A 24,658-nucleotide genomic window follows, 5' to 3' on the forward strand; every position below is an offset into this window, starting at 1 on the left:
TAGACATACAATGGGGAAATGACAGCCTCTTCAACAGTTGGTGTTGGCAAAACTGGACAGCTACATGTAAGAGAATGAAACTGGATCACTGTCTAACCCCATACACAAAAGTAAATTTGAAATGGATCAAAGACCTGAATGTAAGTCATGAAACCATAATACTCTTGGAAAAAAACAAAGGCAAAAATATCTTGGACATAAACATGAGCAACTTCTTCATGAACATATCTCCCTGGACAAGGGAAACAAAAGCAAAAATGAACAAGTGGGACTATATCAAGCTGAAAAGCTTCTGTATAGCAAAGGACACCATCAATAGAACAAAAAGGCATCCTACAGTATGGGAGAATATATTCATAAATGACAGATCCGATAAAGGGTTGACATCCAAAATATATAAAGAGCTCATGCACCTCAACAAACAAAAAGCAAATAATCCAATTTTAAAAATGGGCAGAGGAGCTGAACAGACAGTTCTCCAAAGAAGAAATTCAGATGGCCAACAGACACATGAAAAGATGATCCACATCACTAATCATCAGATAAATGCAAATTAAAACCACAATGAGATATCACCTCACACCAGTAAGGATCGCCACCATCCAAAAGACAAACAGCAAATGTTGGCGAGGTTGTGGAGAAAAGGGAACCCTCCTACACTGCTGGTGGGAATGTAAATTAGTTCAACCATTGTGGAAGGCAGTATGGAGGTTCCTCAAAAAGCTCAAAAGAGAAATACTATTTTACCCAGGAATTCCACTCCTAGGAATTTACCCTAAGAATGCAGCAGCCCAGTTTTAAAAAGACATATGCACTGCTATGTTTATTGCAGCACTATTTACAATAGCCAAGAAGTGGAAGCAACCTAAGTGTCCATCAGTCGATGAATGGATAAAGAAGATGTGGTACATATACACAATGGAATATTACTCAGCCATAAGAAGAAAACAGATCCTACCATTTGCAACAACATGGATGGAGCTAGAGGGTATTATGTATGCTCAGTGAAATAAGCCAGGCGGAGAAAGACAAGTATCAAATGATTTCACTCATATGTGGAGTATAAGAACAAAGAAAAAACTGAAGGAACAAAACAGCAGTAGAATCACAGACTCCAAGAATGGACTAACAGTTACCAAAGGGAAAGGGACTAGGAAGGATGGGTGGGAAGGGAGGGATAAGGGGGGGGAAAAGAAAGGGGGCATTATGATTAGCGTGTATAATGTGGGGGGAGGCACGGGGAGGGCTGTGCAACACAGAGAAGACAAGTAGTGATTCTACAGCATCTTACTACGCTGATGGACAGTGACTGTAATGGGGATTATTGGGGGGAGTTGGTGAAGGGGGGAACCTAGTAAACATAATGTTCCTCATGTAATTGTAGATTAATGATACCAAAAAAAACCTTATCTCTGCTGTATCTTGTTCCTTTTTAAACTATCACTTATTCTAGCTCTTTACTGTGAAGTAACACACTGTTTTTTTTGCCAAAATAATCTAATGGAAATTTGTCAGTTGTTATTTTTATTCTGTTCTGTAGAAAAGAAAATATCCCTTTTCAAAGTATGTATCTGTTTAGACATTTTGACTGATTCAAAAAGAACAAAAAACTGGTCACTAAGAATTTCTGAATTAAGAGGTTGGTATTAGAGGTATTTTCTTAAAAAAATAAGGCATTTTCTTGAAATCACCATTTTATTTCTCTTATGAAAATTTATAATTTAGATGGTTAAGTTTTTAAGCTGGCAAATACTGAAATATTTATTTATGTACATTTACAGAAATGTTTCCTGTATTCTCTGGAGTAAAACAGAATGATTCTCCTAAAGATAAAGTAAAGGTAAGGTGATTTTTCATTTTTACCTTAGAACTTAAAAATACTGTATACTGTAACTCAGTGGCATAGTAGCTTTCTTTAAAATTTCCTTTGATTTTATTTACATGAAAAGTTGTCACTTTTCAATATCTCCAGATTTCAGTGTATAAAGATTTCTTCCTAAAAAAGATTGATTAGGGAAATTATTTGGCTAGTTTTTCTAACAGTTACATAAGTCAAACAGATAAGTAGTACAAATTATAGAGATTTCGGCTTAGTCATAAGAGTCTAGGATGGCCTAGAGGGACATCCTTGGTGTTCCCGTGTGCACAGTTAGGTGGAATTTCTCCAAAAAGGGAGTAGGGGAATGGTAGTTAGGGTTTCTAAAGATAAAGCTTGAAATTACCAGCCATTAATTTTAGCATATGTATGCTGGAGTAGTAGTTGACATGATTTGAAGAGGATAGAAGTAATTTTATTTTATTTTGTACTAATTCAGGTTCTCATCTTCTTAGAATTTAGTCCTTTACACTATCTCAAATACAGAATTACAGGTATATACCTTTATTAAATTATAAATTTGCTTAACAACATCTAACTAGGCTAGGGGAATACAACATAAATAACACTGTCTTGAGCTCTAAGTTGTTAGAAGAGATATAATTACATGGTTAAGACACTGTACAATTATCTCTATAATAATATTCATACTTATTGAGAAAATGAAGAAGGAATATATATATACAACCTGAAAGACTGAATGCTTAAAATTGGTCATAATTATAGGGAAAGGGAAGAAATGGTTAGTGTACTGGCATACAGATTAGGGACTTCCTGTCTTAAACAGAGGTAGTAGCATGAAGGGAGCCAGAGGTATGTTCAGGGAAATATGGCAGCAGAGGGTATTTGTAAGGGATTAATGGTTTGGGGGATATAATTGGAAGGCTTTGAACACATAGGTTAAGTGTTAATATTTAATTTGGGAGGTTTCAAAGGCTTTGAGGAAGAAGAAGATACAGATAGTGTGTCTTGACATACGTATTAGTGGAGTCAAAACTATGTCAAGTCATGAATGAACTTTGGAAATATTCTCAATACATCACATGTAGAATGCTACTTTTATGATCTGTAGCTCTAATTTTTTCAGTGCCACTCACTGAGGAACAAAGCGCTCATTGATGAAAGAAGGAATATATTCGTAGGATCATGAATAATTTTGTGCGTGTGTGTGTGTGTGTTTCAGAAAGTGACTTTTTTGTTGATTTAAACCTCAGTATTTGATTGTAAGGTTTGAACTTAGGTCTACATTGTTCAAATAAACATTCTTATGGGATTAGTTTCTTCAAGCTAGCATAAGTATGTATACACTTGTCTACTAATTCACTCTAACCTCTTTATTAGATAAAAAATACTGTCTTACTCATCCCTGTATTATCTACAACTCAAAGCTTAGTAGACAAGGTACCATGACTTAGCTTGCCACTGAATGGATATGAGATTTTGGATAAGTTGCTTTTATTATATGTAAGTCCTATTGTAAACTGTAAATTGGGATAATAATTATACCAAACTCAGGATTATTGTTAGAATTAAAAAATTATATAAAGGGCTTACTTAGCCTAGCATCTCATATATTGTAAGCATTAAATATTAGCTGTTATAATAAGATTTTTACAAAATAAATAATTAAGTAGTGAATTAGAATTTATTGATAGTCTCATGGGTCAACCATCATGTGATTTTTGTTTTGTTTTGTTTTTACACATTCCATCCCACCCACCACATCCCACCACCATGTCTGTAATTCAGTAAGGATAAAAGAGTAAATAAAGTGGATTAGTCTCTAGATTTGGTATGAAAGTTCAGTTTTATTTTGAATATATCACAGAAAAGCATTTGAAAATAAGCAGCACTGTTCAATAACAAAAGTCTATTTTTACTCGTTACTAAGACCTTAGGCTTTGACTTACAAGCTGTATAATGGCCAAGTTATTTAATGTTTGTAAACCTTAATCGTCTCATCTGTAAGATATGGATAATTATACCTTAGAAGTTTGAGTAACTTAAATATATTCAAAGAACAGTATTAAATTACATACTTTCCGTTTGTGTTTCTATTTCCTTAGTTACACTTCTGAGTGGTCAGAACTCTGAAAGATAATTTTACTTAACTTTGTCTTAACAGATACAGTCTTCTGTGCAAGTCACAATCCCTGCAAAAGCTACCCTTGTTTATGAGACTACACATTCATATGGACCACCCCCAAATAACCACCAGTTAGCATTTAATCACCAAGAATTAGAACATTTAGAGAATGTGAAAAACATTTCACCTTCACAAATTCTGCCACCCTCAGGTAAAAAATTAAAAAGTAAATAACTGTGATTGAGAAACTGACTTCTAAGTCTATGTATAAAAATGCTAAGGTCATCTTAAATGTTACATATCTGGGATACTGAACATCATAATTAGTAAATTGCAGGTTAATAATCACTGAAGCACATTGATAGAAGTTACCTATTTTATACCCAAAGGTGCTCATTACATTTGCATGAAAGACAATTAATTATATGTATAGTTCACATGCTTCTTTGATAGAAATGATATACATTGTCATGTATACATTGTCATGTGGGCCATATATAAAAACCTGTCGCTGCCAGATCCCATTCCACCAAGTTCTGAGCAGACATAGGAAATGTGGCTCTAATTTCCATTGACACCTATGTGTGTTGGAAAGGGTAGGAAGGAATAAGGAAAAGATATTAGAGATTGTCTAAGTAGAGAAATGAAGTCATATACATTAGAAATAGTTTACAGTTAAGGAAATAATTGTCTAGTTGTAGTTCCTATTTACCAAAAACATCTTCTAAAACTGGTGAAATTTTTGTTTGTTAAATTCATTTGACTTTATAAAAATCTTGTTTGTTAATCTTGTCAGAAGTAGAATGTATTGCTTATCTCTGCCTAGTTCTTTTGGTGATGTATGACCCAAAGAATATTGATACTCATGATCCCAGTGTAGGAAGTGCCTGAATCCTGACATACTAATGTATTCAGGCCGAGACTAGAGGCAAGTGTGAATATTCCTTATCTATGTTTCCTTACCTGTAGCCTCTCCCTGATTTCCACTTAGCCTTCCAAGGGCAGGGACTTTGATAAAGCAGAAGAAATTTCTAAGCTGCTTTACTGCAGCATGGATTAGGAGGTACAGAGAAGTTTTTATCCTCTTTTATTGCTTCCATTAAAAGCTCCCAACTATTCTGAGTATTCCATTTTGGATAACTAGAGTTGTAACTCTTAATTGTGGAAAAGTGAGTGGAGATCAAGAAAGGTAACATCTAAGGCAACATTGGAGGGCATCCCAGAAAGAAAAATAAACAAAGATACAACACATGAAATATTTACATCCATCCTCTTCTGGGGAAAGATTTTCAAGATACTCAGGAGACTAGCTGAAGATATAGTGGTTCTAGATCATGAATTACCCTGAATACTAGTGCTACATTTGGGTGTTTTATTTTCTACACAAGTAACCTCAAACAGGAGCATAACAAAGTCAGATTTTATGTTAGAAACAGATTGCTGCATACTATATAGGGGAAGTATTTAAGAGAAAGATGTTTCTGAGGCAGTTGGGACCCAGTAAGAAAGCTTGAGTGCTATAGTCTAGAAGAGAAATTATGACAACTAAACTCAGGCAGTAAGTATAGAAAGAATGTGGATAAGTTAGGCAGATATTTTTATGGTGGAATTGATAGGCTTTGTTAGAATGTATGTCTCTCCAGGGTATTATCCAGTGGTTGGATTGAAAATAAGAGGCAGTGCTCATTTTGGACATGTTTGAGACACTACAGAGTATCTAATGGGAAATACACAACTAGATATAGATATTTGGAACTAATAGGGTATAACAAGAATTACAGTTTAGGTTCTATCAGTATGTAGAAGCTACTTGCAGTCATGAGAATTAATGAAAACACCTAAGGGAAATGCGCAGAACAGGTTGAGAAAGGGAAAAGACAAAAATTATGGGAAACAACTTCCTCAGTAAAAGAAAAATTAATAAATGAAAAGAAAATGTAATCAAAGCTAAAGTAGAATGAGGAATGAGAAGAAAGGATTAAAATCAGCATTGTGAGATTTTTTTGCTTTTGAAAAACTTTTTTAGTGGCCATTGTAATTAGGGAAGAAACCAGATCATTATAAATTGAGGAGTAATGTTATCTGTGAACCAGTCTTCCAAGAAGTTTATTGGTGAAGAGGCTATCTATGGCTTTAATAGGAAGATAGATTTTTGTGTGTAAGACCGGTAGAGATTATTATGTTCTGAGTTTTTGAATCAGAGAAATTTGAACATGGTTGAAGGCTGATTAGAAAGAACCAGAGTAGGGAAACATTTCTCTTCATGATGGTAAGTTCATAAAAGAATGGCACTGATAGCCTTCAATCAGAATAAGGACAATAAAATACAATGGAAAGAATGCAGTCAAGATTCCTATTTTAAGAAGAGATCCTATCCATGCAAAATGAGGTTTTAAATATCTAAGTCTTCAGTTGGAATCAGCTTATTTGTATTACTTCAATTTCTGTTTATATGTGATTGTGAGTAACATTATGTAAAAGGAAAATTTGGATGATGCTAACAGTAGCCATTCTACTGCACTTAAATTTTCAGGACCAGCTGGTTTACATTTGCTAACTGTAGGTGGCACTATGCCCTAGGGAAACTTTAAATGTATAAAAGCTATGAAATGTATATAGAAGTGTACTTACTTTTCTGGCATTTAATCTCAGTGGAAATACATTTTTGGTTCAACCTTGAATTTAAGTAAAGTAAAAAAATTTTTTTACTAACTTATGGGAAGAAAAAGACAGTGTTGAAGTACATAAAAGATATAAGGAATTTGAATTTTTAAGCGTTACCCGTTTTCTTCAAATCACTGCCATTATCTCCACATGAACTGAAAGAAATCTAATTTTTTTCCTTAAAATGAGTTTAAGTTTTTAATCACAAAGAATTACTAACCTTAACCTTATGACTTTCCCTTTTCCTAGCTCATAAAAATCTTCACTCAATAAATGACATTAAAAATTTTTTAAAAACAATTACTTATGCTGTCATAGTAATATGAATTAACATGGCAAATGAAAAGGTAAATCAAGTTTGCCATCTAATAGAAATAAACAACTAGTATAATAAAATAAAAATAATGTGCCCTTAAAAAATCAAAAAAGGCAAAATTACTCAATCTTTTCTGCAGATGTATATTTTAAAGAATAAATATCATGGATACTAGAGAAAAAAGTAAGACATATCCACGTATGTCTAGGATTGAAAGGGGTTTTGGCTGGACACATCAACATGAGTGAAGGCAACCAATAATTCAGTGTGATTAAAAAGTGGGGGTGAACTTGAAAAAATTACAAGGTTACAATGAGCAAGTCTGCACAAGATGAATATATGCTAACTTTAATAACAAAGAAATATAAACTTTGGTGGCTCAGGATATTTGCCGGGTTCTGGTCCAGGTTGACAGACCTGAAATACAGATGAACATATCTCAACTTAGGAAAGATGAGTTTTGTAGTATTTTGAGGTACCAGAGAGTCATCCACATAAAAATGTTTCAGAGAGTGAAATAAGCCAAGCAGAGAAAGACAAATACCAAATGATTTCACTCATCTGTGGAGTATAAGAACAAAAGAAAAACTGAAGGAACAAAACAGCAGCAGAATCACAGAACCCAAGAATGGACTAACAGTTACCAAAGGGAAAGAGACTGGGGAGAATGGGAGGGTAGGGAGGGATAAGGGCAGGGAAGAAGAAAGGGGGTATTATGATTAGCATGTATAACGTGGGGGGTGGGGGAAAGGGGAGGGCTTTGCAACACAGAGAAGACAAGTAGTGATTCTACAACATCTTACTATGCTGATGGACAGTGACTGTAATGGGGTTTGTGGGGGGGGGGGACTTGGGGTAGGGGATAGCCTAGTAAACATAATGTTCTTCAAAAAAATAAAAATGAAAAAAAAAACTATCCTCTAGCAGTTTTGCTCTTAAAGGGAACAGGTAAATAAATGAAGCAGTAATAAAAAGGGCAAAAAAAAAAATGTTTCAGAAAGTTGGGCCCTTGACATAGTTCTTAGGCTTCTCTGCACTATTCCCTATCTCATCTGTTTGTTCCTTACAGATATCTCTTCATCTTGCCTGTCTTTAAATGCCTACCTCAGTATCTGTGACTTCTAGTCCCATTTTTACAACTCAAGCATCCAGGCTCCAGGCATGTTCATACAACTCCACTGAAAATCTTTTTTTTTTGTTTTTTGTTTTGGTATCATTAATCTACAATTACAGAAAGAACATTATGTTTACTAGGTTCCCCCCTTCATACCCCTTCACAGTCATTATCCATCTGTGTAGTAAGATGCTGTAAAATCACTACTTGTCTTCTCTGTGTTGCACAGCCCTCCCTGTGTCCCCCACGCACTACACATGCTAATCGTAATGCCCTCTTTCTTTATCCCCACCCTTATCCCTCCCTTCCCACCCATCCTCCCCAGTCCCTTTCCCTTTGGTAACTATTAGTCCATTCTTGGGTTCTGTGATTCTGCTGCTATTTTGTTCCTTCAGTTTTCCTTTGTTCTTATACTCCACATATGAGTGAAATCATTTGGTACTTGTCCTTCTCCGCTTGGCTTATTTCACGGGGCATAATACCCTCTAGCTCCATCCATGTTGTTGCGAATGGTAGGATCTGTTTTTTTCTTATGGCTGCGTAATATTCCATTGTGTATATGTACCACCTCTTCTTTATCCATTCATCTACTGATGGACATTTAGGTTGCTTCCATATCTTGGCTATTGTAAACAGTGCAGCGATAAACATAGGGGTGCATCTGTCTTTTTCAAACTGGAGTGCTGCATTCTTAGGGTAAATTCCTAGAAGTGGAATTCCTGGGTCAAATGGTATTTCTATTTTGAGCTTTTTGAGGAACCTCCATACTGCTTTCCACAATGGTTGAACTAATTTACATTCCCACCAGCAGTGTAGGAGGGTTCCCCTTTCTCCACAACCTCGCCAACATTTGTTGTTGTTTGTCTTTTTGATGATGGCGATCCTTACTGGTGTGAGGTGATATCTCATTGTGGTTTTAATTTGCATTTATCTGATGATTAGCGATGTGGAGCATCTTTTCATGTGGCTGTTACCCATCTGGATTTCTTCTTTAGAGAACTGTCTATTCAGCTCCTCTGCCTATTTTTTAATTGGATTATTTGCTTTTTGTTTGTTGAGGCGTGTGAGCTCTTTATATATTTTGGATGTCAATCCTTTATCGGATCTGTCATTTATGAATATGTTCTCCCATACTGTAGGATACCTTTTTGTTCTATTGATGGTGTCCTTTGCTGTACAGAAGCTTTTTAGCTTGATATAGTCCCACTTGTTCATTTTTGCCTTTGTTTCCCTTGCCCGGGGAGATATATTTATGAAGAAGTCACTCATGTTTATGTCCATGTGATTTTTGCCTATATTTTTTTCTAAGAGTTTTATGGTTTCATGACTTACATTCAGGTCTTTGATCCATTTGGAGTTTACTTTTGTGTATGGGGTTAGACAGTGATCCAGTTTCATTCTCTTACATGTAGCTGTCCAGTTTTGCCAGCACCATCTGTTGAAGAGACTGTCATTTCCCCATTGTATTTCCATGGCTCCTTTATCAAATATTAATTGGAAATATATGTTTGGGTTAATGTCTGGAGTCTCTATTCTGTTCCACTGGTCTGTGGTTCTGTTCTTGTGCCAGTACCAGATTGTCTTGATTACTGTGGCTTTGTAGTAGAGCTTGAAGTTGGGGAGCGAGATCCCCTCCACTTCATTCTTCCTTCTCAGGATTGCGTTGGCTATTCGGGGTCTTTGGTGGTTCCATATGAATTTTTGAACTATTTGTTCCAGTTCATTGAAGAATGTTGTTGGTAATTTGATAGGGCTTGCATCGAATCTGTATATTGCTTTGGGCAGGATGGCCATTTTGACAATATTAATTCTTCCTAGCCAGGAGCATGGGATGAGTTTCCATTTGTTAGTGACCTCTTTAATTTCTCTTAAGAGTGTCTTGTAGTTTTCAGGGTATAGGTCTTTCACTTCCTTGGTTAAGTTTATTCCTAGGTATTTTATTCTTTTTGATGCTATTGTGAATGGAATTGTTTTCCTGATTTTTCTTTCTATTAGTTCATTGTTAGTGTATAGGAAAGCTACAGCTTTCTGTGTTTAATTTTGTATCCTGCAACTTTGCTGAATTCCGATATTAGTTCTAGTAGTTTTGCAGTGGAGTCTTTAGAGTTTTTTATGTACAATATTATGTCATCTGCAAATAGTGACAGTTTGATGACTTCTTTACCAATCTGGATTCCTTGTATTTCTTTGTTTTGTCTGATTGCCGTGGCTAGGACCTCCAGTACCACGTTGAATAACAGTGGGGAGAGTGGGCATCCCTGTCTTGTTCCCGATCTCAGAGGAAAAGCTTTCAGCCTCTCGCTGTTAAGTATGATGTTGGCTGTGGGTTTATCATATATGGCCTTTATTATGTTGAGGTACTTGCCCTCTATGCCCATTTTGTTGAGAGTTTTTATCATGAATGGATGTAGATTTTTGTCGAATGCTTTTTCAGCTTCTATGGAGGTGATCATGTGGTTTTTGTCCTTGTTTTTGTTGATGTGGTGGATGATGTTGATGGATTTTCGAATGTTGTACCATCCTTGCATCCCTGGGATGAATCCCACTTGGTCATGGTCTATGATCCTCTTGATGTATTTTTGAATTCGGTTTGCTAATATTTTGTTGAGTATTTTTGCATCTATGTTCATCCGGGATATTGGTCTGTAGTTTTCTTTTTTGGTGGGGTCTTTGCCTGGTTTTGGTATTAGGGTGATGTTGGCTTCATAGAATGAGTTTGGGAGTATTCCCTCCTCCTGTTTTTTGGAAAACTTTAAGGAGAATGGGTGTTATGTCTTCCCTGTATGTTTGATAAAATTCCAAGGTAAATCCGTCTGGTCTGGGGTTTTTTTTCTTAGGTAGTTTTTTTATTACCGATTCAATTTCATTGCTGGTAATTGGTCTGTTTATATTTTCTGTTTCTTTCTGGGTCAGTCTTGGAAGGTTGTATTTTTCTAAGAAGTTGTCCATTTCTCCTAGGTTTTCCAGGTTGTTAGCATATAGGTTTTCATAGTATTCTCTAATAATTCTTTGTATTTCTGTGGGGTCCATCGTGATTTTTCCTTTCTCGTTTCTAATTCTGTTGATGTGTGTTGACTCTCTTTTTCTCTTAATAAGTCTGACTAGAGGCTTATCTATTTTGTTTATTTTCCCGAAGGACCAGCTCTTGCTTTCATTGATTTTTTCTATTGTTTTATTCTTCTCAATTTTGTTTATTTCTTCTCTGATCTTTATTATGTCCCTCTGTCTGCTGACCTTAGGCCTCATTTGTTCTTTTTCCAATTTCGATAATTGTGACATTAGACTATTCATTTGGGATTGTTCTTCCTTTTTTAAATATGCCTGGATTGTTGTATACTTTCCTCTTAAAACTGCTTTTGCTGCATCCCACAGAAGTTGGGGCTTTGTGTTATTGTTGTCATTTGTTTCCATATATTGCTGGATCTCCATTTTAATTTGGTCATTGATCCATTGATTATTTAGGAGCATGTTCATAAGCCTCCATGTGTTTGTGAGCCTTTTTTGCTTTCTTTGTACAATTTATTTCTAGTTTTATACATTTGTGGTCTGAAAAGTTGGCTGGTAGGATTTCAATCTTTTGGAATTTACTGAGGTTCTTTTTGTGGCCTAGTATGTGGTCTATTCTGGAGAATGTTCCATGTGCACTTGAGAAAAATGTGTATCCTGTTGCTTTTGGATGTAGAGTTCTATAGATGTCTATTAGGTCCATCTGTTCTAGCGTGTTGTTCAGTGCCTCTGTGTCCTTACTTATTTTCTGTCTGGTGGATCTGTCCTTTGGGGTGAGTGGTGTGTTAAAGTCTCCCAAAATGAATGCATTGCATTGTATTTCCTCCTTTAATTCTGTTAGTATTTGTTTCACATATATTGGTGCTCCTGTATTGGGTGCATATATGTTTATAATGGTTATATCCTCTTGTTGGACTGAGCCCTTTATCATTATGTAATGTCCTTCTTTATCTCTTGTTACTTTCTTTATTTTGAGGTCTACTTTGTCTGATACTAGTATCGCAACACCTGCTTTTTTCTCTCTGTTGTTTGCATGAAATATCTTTGTCCAACCCTTGACTTTTAATCTGTGCATGTCTTTGGGTTTGAGGTAAGTCTCTTATAAGCAGCATATAGATGGGTCTTGCTTTTTTATCCATTCTATTACTCTTTGTCTTTTGATTGATGCATTCAGTCCATTTACATTTAGGGTGATTATTGAAAGATATGTATTTATTGCCATTGCAGGCATTAGATTTGTGGTTACCAAAGGTTCAAGGGTAGCTTGTTTACTACCTTACTCTCTGACCTCACTCGCTTTTTGAGCTGTTATAAACACAGTCTGATGATTATTTCTTTCCCTTCTTTTTCCTCCTCCTCCATTCTTCATATGTTGGGTGTTTTGTTCTGTGCTCTTTTTAGGAGTGCTCCCATCTAGAGCAGTCCCTCTAAGATACCCTGTAGAGGTGGTTTGTGGGAGGCAAATTCCCTCAACTTTTGCTTGTCTGGGAATTGTTTAATCCTACCTTCATATTTAATTGATAATCGTGCTGGATACAGTATCCTTGGTTCAAGGCCCTTCTGTTTCATTGCATTAAATATATCATGCCATTCTCTTCTGGCCTGTAAGGTTTCTGTTGAGAAGTCTGATGATAGCCTGATGGGTTTTCCTTTGTAGGTGACCTTTTTACTCTCTCAGGCTGCCTTTAATACTCTGTCCCTGTCCATGATATTTGCCATTTTAATTATTATGTGTCTTGGTGTTGTCCTCTTTGGGTCCCATCTCTCGGGAGTTCTGTGTGCCTCCGTAGTCTGAGCAACTATTTCCTCCCCCCGTTTGGGGAAGTTCTCAGCAATTATTTCTTCAAAGACACTCTCTATCCCTTTTTCTCTCTCTTCTTCCTCTGGTACCCCTATAATGCAGATATTGTTCCTTTTGGATTGGTCACACAGTTCTCTTAATATTATTTCATTCCTGGACATCCTTTTATCTCTCTCTGCATCAGCTTCTATGCATTCCTGTTCTCTGGTTTCTATTCCATCAATGGCCTCTTGCATCTTATCCATGCTGCTTATAAATCCTTCCAGAGTTTGTTTCACTTCTGTAATCTCCCTCCGGACATCTGTGATCTCCCTCCGGACATCTGTAATCTCCCTCTGGACTTCATCCCTTAGCTCTTGCATATTTCTCTACAGCTCTGTCAGCATGTTTATGATTTTTATTTTGAATTCTTTTTCAGGGAGACTGGTTAGGTCTGCCTCTGCATATCCTTTCTCAGGTGTAACTATCTTGGTCTGGACCAGATTTTTTTGCCTTTTCATGGTGATTGCAGTGGCTGTAGGCAGGTTGTGTGTGTGTCAGCTGGGAGAAGAAAGTCCTTTCCTGCTTGCTGGATGCCTTGCCCTTCTCCGCTGCCTGTGATGGCTACCTGCACTCCTGGAGCAGCCACCGGGTTAATCTCCTAAGCTGCTGTGGGCAGGGTGTCTGTCAGAACAGTGCGGAGCCCTGCGGGGAGTGGCAGGCACACCAGGTCCTCTCCTCTGTGCTAGTGGCGACCCTGCCAGGCAGCTGTGTGGCAGCAGCGGCCTTTGGGTCTGGGCCGGGCAGCTGTGCATTGGGCTGGGATTCCGGTTGGCTCCTGGGAGTGCGCCTGTTCCCTCTGGCTCTGCTGCTGGTGGGCGCGGGGCTTTTCCACGTAGGCTTCTACCAGGCTCTGGCTTCACTGCCACCGGTGCGCGCAAGCCACGCCCAGGCTGTTCAGGTGCACCGCTGCGGGCTAGCCCTGCGGCGCACGAATCTGCTCTTGGTTCCTTCTAGCGCTTCCGCCCCCGGCGTGCGCTCCCACTCTCCTGCTACTGGACCCATGTGTTGGGGTCTGCACCAGTTGGAGGAACGACTGGCAGGCTGCCTAGTCCTGTGAGGGGCTTCAGAGCTGCACTGCCTCCTTTTAGGGCGCCTAAGTTTCCCCGGTACTCCCAGCTGCCGGGACAACTTCATCCAGCTATGGGGTCCCTGTCTCTTTAAGACTTGCAGAAAGCACTCACTTTTCTTTTTTCTCAGGGGTGCCGGTTGCAGGGACCTGCCGACAGGTTTTGCTTTTCCGTTTCTCTAATATCCAGCACCCCGTGCACCTTGTGTCTGCGTTCCGGGTGCGGATTTCTAGAGCTGGTTGTTTAGCAGTCCTGGGCTTTCACTCCCTCCCCGTTCTGACTCCTTTCTTCCCACCGGGTTTTGGGGTAGGGGAGCGTTTGGGTCCCGCCTGGCCGCGGCTTGTATCTTACCCCCTTCGTATGATGCTGAGTTCTCGCAGATGTAGATGTATCCTGACTGTTGTACTGCATCCACTGGTGTCTCTTTTAGGAATAGTTGTATTTATTGTATTTTCATAAATATATATGTTTTGGGGAGGAGATTTCCTCTGAACTACTCACGCCGCCATCTTCCCGTGATCCCCTCCACTGAACATCTTTTCTTAAATATCACATAGACTTGTCAAAGAGAGCATGCCAAATTGAATTTCTTCCTTTTAATCCCCACATTTACTCTTTCCTTTTTAATTCTTGATAATGGCACTTCTACCACTTACCAACAGAGTCAGCAAGCTAAGAATCATTTAGAATTTACTTCTCTTGAATTCTTTCTCCTTTAATATCTAGCCTTAAGGAAATGTAGTTCTTTCTGAATTTAGAGCTTTTCTCCCAATTTTTCGATTCCTTGTTCAACTGAGAAAACAGGTATATTGAGCCATTTGGAGACGTACAAATGTAGACTTGTTCTTCATGCACCCTTTGACAATGTTTTGTGTTCCCTCTTATGCTCATTCCTATCCCTTAATTTTCCTCTATTCTTCAAGCCTCAACTTCAAGTAGTGTGACTGAGCCAGAGAATCAGTCAAAGGATTGATGGGTGGTAGAAGCTTAAATATAAGTTCTACAGTGTGTAAATGGCCACAATTTTGTAAACTTCAATCAGTTAATAAAAATAGCAACTCAGTTTTCATCTATCCCATCCATGCTTTTGCAACTAGTAAGGACCTGTAGACAGAAACTAGACAGAATTGAAACAGAAATGACCCAAATAAGTTTCATGCGTCAAGATGCTTTTCTTTGCAAAAGACAAAACTCAGTCAAATGGGCTTAAAGAGTATGGAATTTTTTTAGCATGTATAACCAGGAGTCCAAAGGCAGATTAATCATTTAGGCATGGCTTGACCAAGGTTCAAGCTCTGTTTCTTCACCCAAAATAAATGAAAATTGGTGTGGGGCTTGGGTTACCATGATTGGCTCAGCCTAATGGACATCCACCTCTGGAGCTGAGGTCATCCTGCATACTGGATGACTGCCACGACATGGGGACAGATAAAATAGGTTTTGGTGGGTGAGCCACAATGTCAGCTATACTTTATGCTGACCAAAAAAAAAGGGGTGGGGTGTAAATTTCAGATGAAAAATGTTTATTTTTTAGTGTAACAAATTCCCCAACTAAGAATACTCTTAAGAAGAATAAAAAAACAGTTATTTTGTTTTCATAGTTCCTGGCTGGGGTTTGGGGAGCAGAGCAGCAGTTTCTGAACAAGCAAGAAGAAATATCTTGATTTTACTCTTCTAGGTGATTCTGAACAACACTTGAATAGCCTAACTGTGATGCATCAGGCTGGTAATGACACAATGGTGTTAGAGACTGAATATCAAGTTCCTATGCAGAAGGTAAGAGTAATGTCATTTTTTTTTCTCACAAATCATGGAAGGATTTTAAATTAAATATGGAAGTGGTACAAGAGGTATTTTAAGCCCCAACTTGAATGAGATTTTGAATCTTTAAGCCCCTAAATTTTGCCTAATTAAAAAGAAAATTACCTCTGAACAAAACCCTTCCCCCACCCTCTGTCAATTCCCATGCTTATATTTAATTGTAAATTCTACAGTGCTGGCTTTTGCCAACTATCTTGATTTCAAGTACTTTTTAAAACTATCTTTTAGCCTCTTTTGTAAGGGATTTCCTAATAGAGTCGTGTGCACTTAATTTCAAACCACACATTGGTCATTCTTTCAGCAGATATTCTGGATGTTTGGGATACACTCCGTAACATTCTAGGTGTTTGAGTAGTTGTTCTCAGAAACTATGGAGTAGATACGAATATCTCCCCTCTTTTTTTCTTCCTCTTTCTTTTCTCCTGTCATACTTCAGAAGACAAATCTTACTGTTTGTGAACACTTAGGAATATCTAACATCTCACCATGAGGAGCAGAACAGCTTCTTAGTTTCATTGATCTTCTCTGTTGTCTTCTTAGTGTCTTTCATTTATTTCTGCTCTAAACTTTGTTATTTCTTTTCTTCTGTTAACTTCTGGTTTTGTTTCTTTTTCTAGTTCCTTGGATCTTTCTTGTTTCTTGATGTAGGTATTTATCGCTATGGACTTCCCTCTTAGAATTACTTCTGCTGCATTCCATACATTTCTGTATGTTGTATTCCCATTTTTGTTTTTCCTCAGTGTATTCTCTTACTTCTCTTTTGATTTCTTCTTTGACTCATTGGTTAACTATTATGCTGTTTAATCTCCACTTATTTGTGAATTTTCCTGTTTCCTTGTAATTGATTCCTTGTTTCATAGCATTGTGGTTAGAAAAGATAAAAACGCTTGATACGATTTCAGTCTTCTTAAATTTATCAAGACTTGTTCTGTGGTATAACATATGACCTATCCTGGAGAATGTGGTAGGTTAATTCTTAAGAGGGCCATCTAGACTTGTAATGTCCAGTTGTCTAATATGGTAGCCACCAGACACATATGGTTTTTGAGCCCTTCAAATGTGGCTAATGCAACTGAGAAACTAAGTTTTAAAACTTATTTTTTAATTAGTTTAAATTTAAAAACTGATACTCAGTTCAGTTATTGGAAAACAAGTATATTTGAAACAGCTTGATTATGCGCATCTACTTTTTCAACTATAAATTTTTATGAAATTAAAACAGATTTTTTTTCTAATGAAAATTTAGCATTTGAACTGATGTGCTATAAAGGTAAAGTAAACACCAGTTTGGAAGACTTATTATCAAAATATACAAAATTATCTTCAGTTTTATTTTGATTGCATGTAGAAGTAATTCTTTGGGTATATCTGGTAAATAAAATATATTAAAAATTTTAAATATGGTACTAGAAGGGTTTAAATTATATATATTTCTGTTGGGTAGCACTGATCTAGAGCATGGCATATCACATTTAAGAACAGTGGTCAAAATCTGTTCATTATTTCATCATACCAAAGAAAGGAAAGACATAGCTACATCAGAGGGATCTTAGCAAATACTGTGCCCTTCTGATGGCATATCTTGCTTTACCTCTTGTTAATCATTTGTATATTTGCTTTATTTTCCTTATAGGATCATAAATATCTTCATTAGTGACTAGGTTGCTTATTTTATTTATATCTACTGCAGATTGTCATATCCTTACTATCAATGTTTTATATTAAATTGAAATAATTGGCAAGCATGGTGTTTTAATCTGGTCTTAGATGAAAAATTGAGTGTAGCCTATTACCATATTTTCCTATTTTTTCCTGACTTTAGTAACCTTAAACTTACATTTAGTAAAATTACATGAAGGCCTTTGAAATATTTATTTGATCTATTACTGTATCTCAGATATACTGCTTTCCTTCTAAAATTTGGTTATCTGTAGATGTAGACAGAATCAAATATTTGTTTTAGGACATAAAGATTAAGAATGCCGACTCTTGGAAAAGTTTAGGCAAAGCAGTCAGAACATCAAGTGTACTAAAATCCTCAGATGAGCTCTTCAGCCAATTCAGAAAAGCAGCAATAGAAAAGGAACTTAAAGCTCGAACACAAGAACTATTACAGAAACATCTGGAACAGACAACAAAGGAATCAAAAGTATTTCAAGAAAATCAGAGGTATGTAATATAGTGGATTGACGATGGCCTTGGGAGATAATAGATGAGCATTTTAAATATACTGAATTTCCTTTTTGTCAAGTGATGTTCAGTTACTTAGTAGAAGTAAGAATTGTAATATTTATAAGAACAGTATATTTTTATTGATATTTTCAATTCCGAAGTAGTAGTATCTACTTGAAGAGGATAGGAATTATCAAGTGATTAATTAAGCTATTAAAGATAATATTACTAAATTATAATGACGTTGTTATTTCCAGAGATGACAATATTGTTTCCATTCTATGAATGAGAAGATAGTGGTGTACCTTGCTCATGGTTTTCCAAAACCTCTTTGTTAATAAAGATGGCCTTTGTAAAACTGGATATCAAAAACCAAGCTTGAAAATAATGTCATAACATATAAAAAGGGGTGTTTAGAACATTGCTTTGTTTTTGTCATTTAATAATCTACCTTTGTAATAAAAACTTCTAAGGAACTTGAAACCTACTTTGAGTTATACTGTTTCTTTAAGGGACCTTGGCTTTACTCTGGAATCTTTTTCAACTAAAATGCAAAACGAGTGCCTTGGAGAAGAGCAGAAAGATCACCAGCAGTCTTTGGAAGCTGAAGATAAGTACAAACTCCAGCTTCTCAAAGACCGGAAATTAGCAAGGGAGAAAGAGCAAGAGCGGAGGAGGAGAGAAGCAGTAAGTGAATTTTATTTTACTAAACCTAACAACAACAACAAATTTAACAAATTTGTCTTTTACATGTTCAAAAATGTTTTGGGGGTAGTTTTTGAGTGACAGTGGAGTCCTTACTCCTTTAGTGAGGACCAGGTTCTAAAATTGGCCTAAAGTAGAATTTTCATAGTGAAAGACATAAGGAGAATGTAACTGTGTATTGCCCCTAGAGCTGCGACTACATGGATTCAAATCCTGGTTCTGTCATTTATTAGACATTTGAGCCTGGTCAATTTATTTAAACTCTCCATACCTGTAGTCTTTGCTTTCCAACCCCACTAATCTCCAAAGTACCAGATAATACGGGTTCGTGCTTCCGGAGCAGATCTCCACGGCTGGGTGTTCAGTTGTCCTGGGCTTCCACTCCCTCCCTGTTCCATTCCTTTTCCTCCCGCCTGTGGGCTGGGATGGGGGGAGGCTTGGGTCCTGCTGGATCGTGGCTTTACCCTTTTCTGTGAGATCTTCTCTTCTTCCCCAGTGTAGGCAGTCTGTTCTGCAGTCTTAAAGTCACTCTTTCAGGATTAGTTGTATTTGCTGTATTTTTGTGTTTTGTGTGATTTTGGGAGAAGGTTTCTGCCTCGTTTCTCACACCACCATTTTTTGCTGGCCCCTTATTCTGTATCTATTATCAGTTATATCTTAATATAACTGTTCAGAAAGAAAAAAGTTGACATATGCTTAGGTATCTTAATGTAAAGAAGATGATGTTTTAAAAACTAGAATGGATTCCTTCCTTTATGCATGGATTATTTAGAAGCTTGTTAGTTTCCAAATATTTGGGAATTTCCCAGCTGGTGATTTCTCTTAGTGATTTCTAATTGAATTCCATTATGGCCAGAGAACATACAATGTCTGTCCTGAATTCTTTTAAATTCATGGAGACTTTTTTATGGCCCTGATCATGGTCTACCTGGGTAAATACTTTGTGTGCAGTTGGGAAGAATGTGTATTGTGCTGCTCTTGGGTAGATTCTTCAACAGGCCAGGTTGCCTGATAGTATTGGTCAACTCTACTGTATTCTTGCTGATTTTATGCCTGCTTGTTCTATCAAATATTGAGAATGGCTTTGGCATCTATGATTATGTAATTGTAGATCTGTCTTTTTATCGCTGTAATTTTATCAGTTTTCTCATGTATTTTGAAGCCATATAGTTAGGTGCCTAAACATTTAGGATTATTAATGTCCTCTTGATTAATTGACCTATTTTCATTATAAAATGATCCTCTTTATTCCTGGCAATATTATTTGCCCTGAAATATAACCACTTAACCTTTTTTATGACTAGTGTTGCCATGGTATATAAAAACTTTTCCATCCTTTTACTTTTACTCTGTTTTTAATATTTAAAGTAAGTTTCTTGGAGGCAACATGTAGTGAGGCCTTGCTTTTTTAATCTAATCTCTGCCTTTTATAGAAATGTTTAGACCAATTACCTTTAATACGATTATTGATATAGTTAAGTATGAGTCCATCATCTTGCTAGCTCATTTTGTTTGTCTTTGTTATCTTTTCTTCTTTCTGTATTCTTCTAGATTAATCAAATATTTTTATGATGTCATTTTATTTCCTTTATTTGCTTATTATCACTAATCTCTGCTCTCTTAATGGTTGCTTTAGGGTTTACAGTATATACTGTAGCTTGCCAGGGTCTGCCTTTTAGTTATGCCATTTCACATTTAGCTTAATAGCCTTAACAATAGTGTACTTCCATTTCTCTCTTCCCAGACTTTATGCTAATATTTAAGCAGTCAAATTATCTCTTTAAGTTTCAAATGTTAAGAAAGAAATCTTGTACATACCATTTCTAGTTTTCTTAGTTAGACCAGATTTCCAATCTAGTTAGACCGGATTTCCAAATGGTATAATTTATTTTCCCTAAATGACTTCCTTTTAATATTTCTTGTAGTGTGGGTCAGCTGGTGATGAATTCTTTCCACTTTTGTACATGTTAAAATATCTTTATTTGGCCTTCTTTTTCAGTAATAGGCTTTATTTTTTAGAGTGTTTTAGATTCACAGTAAAATTGAGGTGAAAGTATAAAGAGTTCTCACATACTCCTCCCCTACCCCCATCAACATACAACCTCCCCCATCATCAACAACTCACGTTAGTGTGATACATTTGTTATACAATCCATGAACTAACTTTGACACATTGTCAACCTTATTTTATCAAGCAAATTTCATAGTTTATATTAGGGTTCATTCTTTGTATTGTTTATGTGTTTTGGCAAAGGTATAATGATGTACAACAACCATTATAGTACCATCAGAATAATTCACTTTCTAAAAAGTCCCTTGAATCTCCTGAATTCTTGCCAACCATGGATCTTGTTATAGTCTCTGAAGTTTTGCCTTTTCCAGAATGTCACATAGTTGGAATTATACATATATAGTTTTTTCAGATTGCGTTCTTTCATTAGTAATACGCATTTTAAGGCTTCTCTTAAGTCTTTTTGTAGCTCAATAATGTATGTATTTTTAGTGCTGAATAATATTCTACTGTATATGGATGTACCATAGTTTATCCCCTCATCTATTAATAGACATCTTAGGTGGTGTCCAAATTATGGCAGTTTATAATAATTATAGCAATTACAATAAAGTTGCTATGAATATTTGTGTGCACATTTCTGTGTGGACATATTTTCAACTTGTCTTCATTTTTAAAATATTTTGCTGGATATATAATTCTAGATAGTATTTTTCTTTCAGTACTTTAAAGATGTTCCTTCACTGTTTTCTTGCTTTGTTTACAATGAGAAATTATTTTAAATGTTTTTATATTCTTTTTAAACTGAAGTACAGTTGATATGCAATATTACATTGGGTTCAGGTATACAAAATAGTGATTCAGCAATTACATACATTTCAAAATGCTCACCATGATAAATACAGAAGCCATCTGTCACCATACAAAGATGTTACAATATTATTGACTACATTCCCTGTGCTGTTTTTCTCATCCCTGTGACTTACTTATTTATAATTGGAAGTTTGTCCACCTCTTCCCCTTCACCTATTTTGCCCATCCCTGTACTCCTCTCTCCCATGGCAACCACCAGTTTGTTCTCCTTATTTATGAATCTATTTGTTTTGTTTTGTTTTTTAGATTCCACATATAAGTGAAATTATATGGTTGTCTTTCTCTGACTTATTTCACTGAGCATAATGCTCTTTAGGTCCATCCATGTTGTTGCAAATGAAAATATTTTTTATGGCTGAGTAATATTCCATTGTGTGTCTGTATTGCATCTTCTTTACCCATTCATCTCTCAGTGAACACATAGGTGGCTTCTATATCATGGCTCTTGTAAATAATGCTGCTGTAAACACATGGGTGTGCATTATTGTTTGAATTAGTGATTTTTCTGTTTTTTTTTGGGTAAATTCCCAGAAATGGAATTACCTGGGTCATAAGGTATTTCTAATTTTTTGAGAAACCTCCATGTTGTTTTCCATAGTGACTGCACCAGTTTACACTCAGTAGTGCATGGGGATTCTCTTTTCTCCATATCCTCACCAGCATTTGTTATTTCTTGTCCTTTGATTAGTCGCCAATCTGGCTGGTGGGGGGTGGTACCTCATTATAATTTTGATTTGCATTCCTTGTAGAGATGTTGAGCATCTCCTCATGTGTCTGTTGGCCATCTGTATGTCTCTGTATACAGTCTGGGAAGAGGAAATCCCAGGGCAAAATGCCTCTAAAAACCGAAATCAGTCAAAGAGAGAAATAAAATTTAAAATCCATTTATTGCTTACAAACTGCAGTCCAGGGTCGTCTCTCTCCTCTGCTCCAGAAGAAGCAAGCCAGCAAGCAAGCAAGCCCCTCCCCTTACCCTCTCAGGTTCAGACATGCCCTCAGTTGTCCAGATAATTACCCCTTGACATGGAGATGAACTTCTCTCCAGCCCTGAAGATATGCAATGCACCAAAGCCAGGTGAGATATTCTGGAAATGTTACAATTTTACCCAGAGTTTCTTTTGGAAAAATGTCTACTCAGTTCCTCTACTCATTTTTTAATCAGGATATTTGGTTTGAGTTGTATGAGTTATTTGTACATTTTGGTATTGGCCCCTTATCTGGTTTGTCATTTGCAAATAACTTCCCCCATTCAGTAGGTTGCCGTTTCATTTTCTTGATGATTTCCTTCACTGTGTAGAAGCATTTTAGTTTGATGTAGTCCCACTTGTTTATTTTGCTTTGTTTACCTGACCTGGGGAGACCGATCCAGAAAAAAAATTACTAATGATGATATTAGAGCTTACTGCCTATGTTTTCTTTTAGGAGTTTTACAATTTCAGGTCTTATATTTAGGTCTTTAATTTATTTAGAGTTGATTTTGTGTATAGCATAAGACAGTGATCCAGTTTTATTCTTTTGCATGTAACTCTCCAACTTTCCCAACACCATTTAGCCAATGAGAAATTTGATGTCTTTGTTTTTCTCTATAAAACATATCTTTCTTCTGTCTACTTTTTTTTAATTGAAGTATTATTTATATAAAATTTTATATTGTTTTAAAAAATACAACACAGTGGTTCAACAGTTACCTATATTATTAACTCCTCAACTTCTCTAGTATGGTTACCATCTATCAACATAGATAGCTATTACAGAATCATTGACTATATTCTCCATGCTGTACTACTGTCCCTGTGACCAGCTTATATTGTGATTGGGTATTATTTTGCCCCTTTATTTCCCTCCCTCACCTCAGCCTCTCCCCCTTGGTAACCACTAGTCCCTTCTCAGTGTCTATGAGTCTGCAGCTGTTTTGTTCCTTCTCTTTTACTTTTTTATATTCTGAAAATAAGTGAAATCATATGGGATTTGTCTTTCTCTGCTTGGCTTATTTCACTAAGTATAATACCACTAGATCCATCCATGTTGCTGCAAATAGCAGGATTTCCTTTTTTATGGCTGAATAATATTCCACTGTGTATATGTACTACATCTTCTTTATCCATTCATCTACTGATGGGCCTCTGTCCACTTGTAACAGTTTTATTTACCACTGGGTTTTCATCAGTTTCCTTCATGGTTCTTGTGCTTTGCTGAGCTTATTGAAGATGTGTGCTTTTAGTTTTTATAAAGCTTGGAAAAATTTTGACTATTAGTTCTTTATATTTTTTCAGTTTCCTCTTTATCTCCATTCAGCAACTCCAGTTACTCAAATATTAGGTCACTTTAACTTGTCCCACAGTTCATTTATACTCTTAATTTTTTTATTTTTTTCACTATTTTCATTTCAGATAAGTTCACCAATGTTTTATTTAATGTTGAATCTGCTGTAAATGCCATCCAGTGTGTTTTTCATCTCAGACTTTGTAGCTGTCATCTTTAGAAGTTTGGTTTGGTCTTGTGTTTTGTATCTCTGTTAAACTTTTAAGCAAGTGGAATACAGTTACAACTTTTAATGGGCTTCTCTGCTAATTCTGACATTACTGTCAGTTTCAGGTTGGTTTCAGTTTTGTTGATTGTTTCTTTATGGAAATGTTTTTCTTCTTTTTTGCTTACCTCCTAATTACTGATGACAGATGTTGTGAATTTTACCTTATTGGGTGCTAGATATTTTATAATCCTGAGAAAGACTCATAAATTCATAGTACATACATGAACGTTAGTTTGAGAAGAAAAAAGCTGTAGGTGTTGGCTGTAGTATTGATTAATACCAGTGAATTTACTAGGAAACAAGGTATAAAAGTTTTGTCAGCTTCTTGTTTATAATATTAAGAAACAAACGACTTACCAGTAACATCGTCACATGTAGCATGATAGAGTTTACTTTAGAGCAGTGTGGTCTTACAGAACTTTCTACAAATTTCTACAATGATAGAAATGTTCTTTATCTGTACAATCAGATATAATAGCAGGTAGCTACATGCTATTTTAAATTTTAATTATAATCAATTTAAACAGCAAAATTTTTTTGTTGTCTTTTTATGGTTTATAGGAGCTCTATTAAA

At 36.2% G+C, this 24,658-nt stretch overlaps 1 protein-coding gene across 1 annotated transcript in view; it reads left to right on the forward strand.

The window, feature by feature from the left end:
• The window catches only part of BRDT (bromodomain testis associated), a 64,477-nt gene that overhangs the window by 26,206 nt on the left and 13,613 nt on the right, over positions 1 to 24,658 (forward strand). Inside the window, exons 12-17 of the mRNA XM_036906479.2 lie at positions 1,260 to 1,307; positions 1,779 to 1,840; positions 4,002 to 4,173; positions 15,651 to 15,748; positions 17,757 to 17,962; positions 18,478 to 18,652. Of these exons, the coding sequence (XP_036762374.2) occupies positions 1,260 to 1,307; positions 1,779 to 1,840; positions 4,002 to 4,173; positions 15,651 to 15,748; positions 17,757 to 17,962; positions 18,478 to 18,652 (761 nt within the window). The remainder of the gene's footprint in view (positions 1 to 1,259; positions 1,308 to 1,778; positions 1,841 to 4,001; positions 4,174 to 15,650; positions 15,749 to 17,756; positions 17,963 to 18,477; positions 18,653 to 24,658) is intronic.

The sequence above is a fragment of the Manis pentadactyla genome, chromosome 4 (genome assembly GCF_030020395.1).
Source record: "Manis pentadactyla isolate mManPen7 chromosome 4, mManPen7.hap1, whole genome shotgun sequence".
In the NCBI taxonomy this organism is placed as follows: domain Eukaryota; kingdom Metazoa; phylum Chordata; class Mammalia; order Pholidota; family Manidae; genus Manis; species Manis pentadactyla.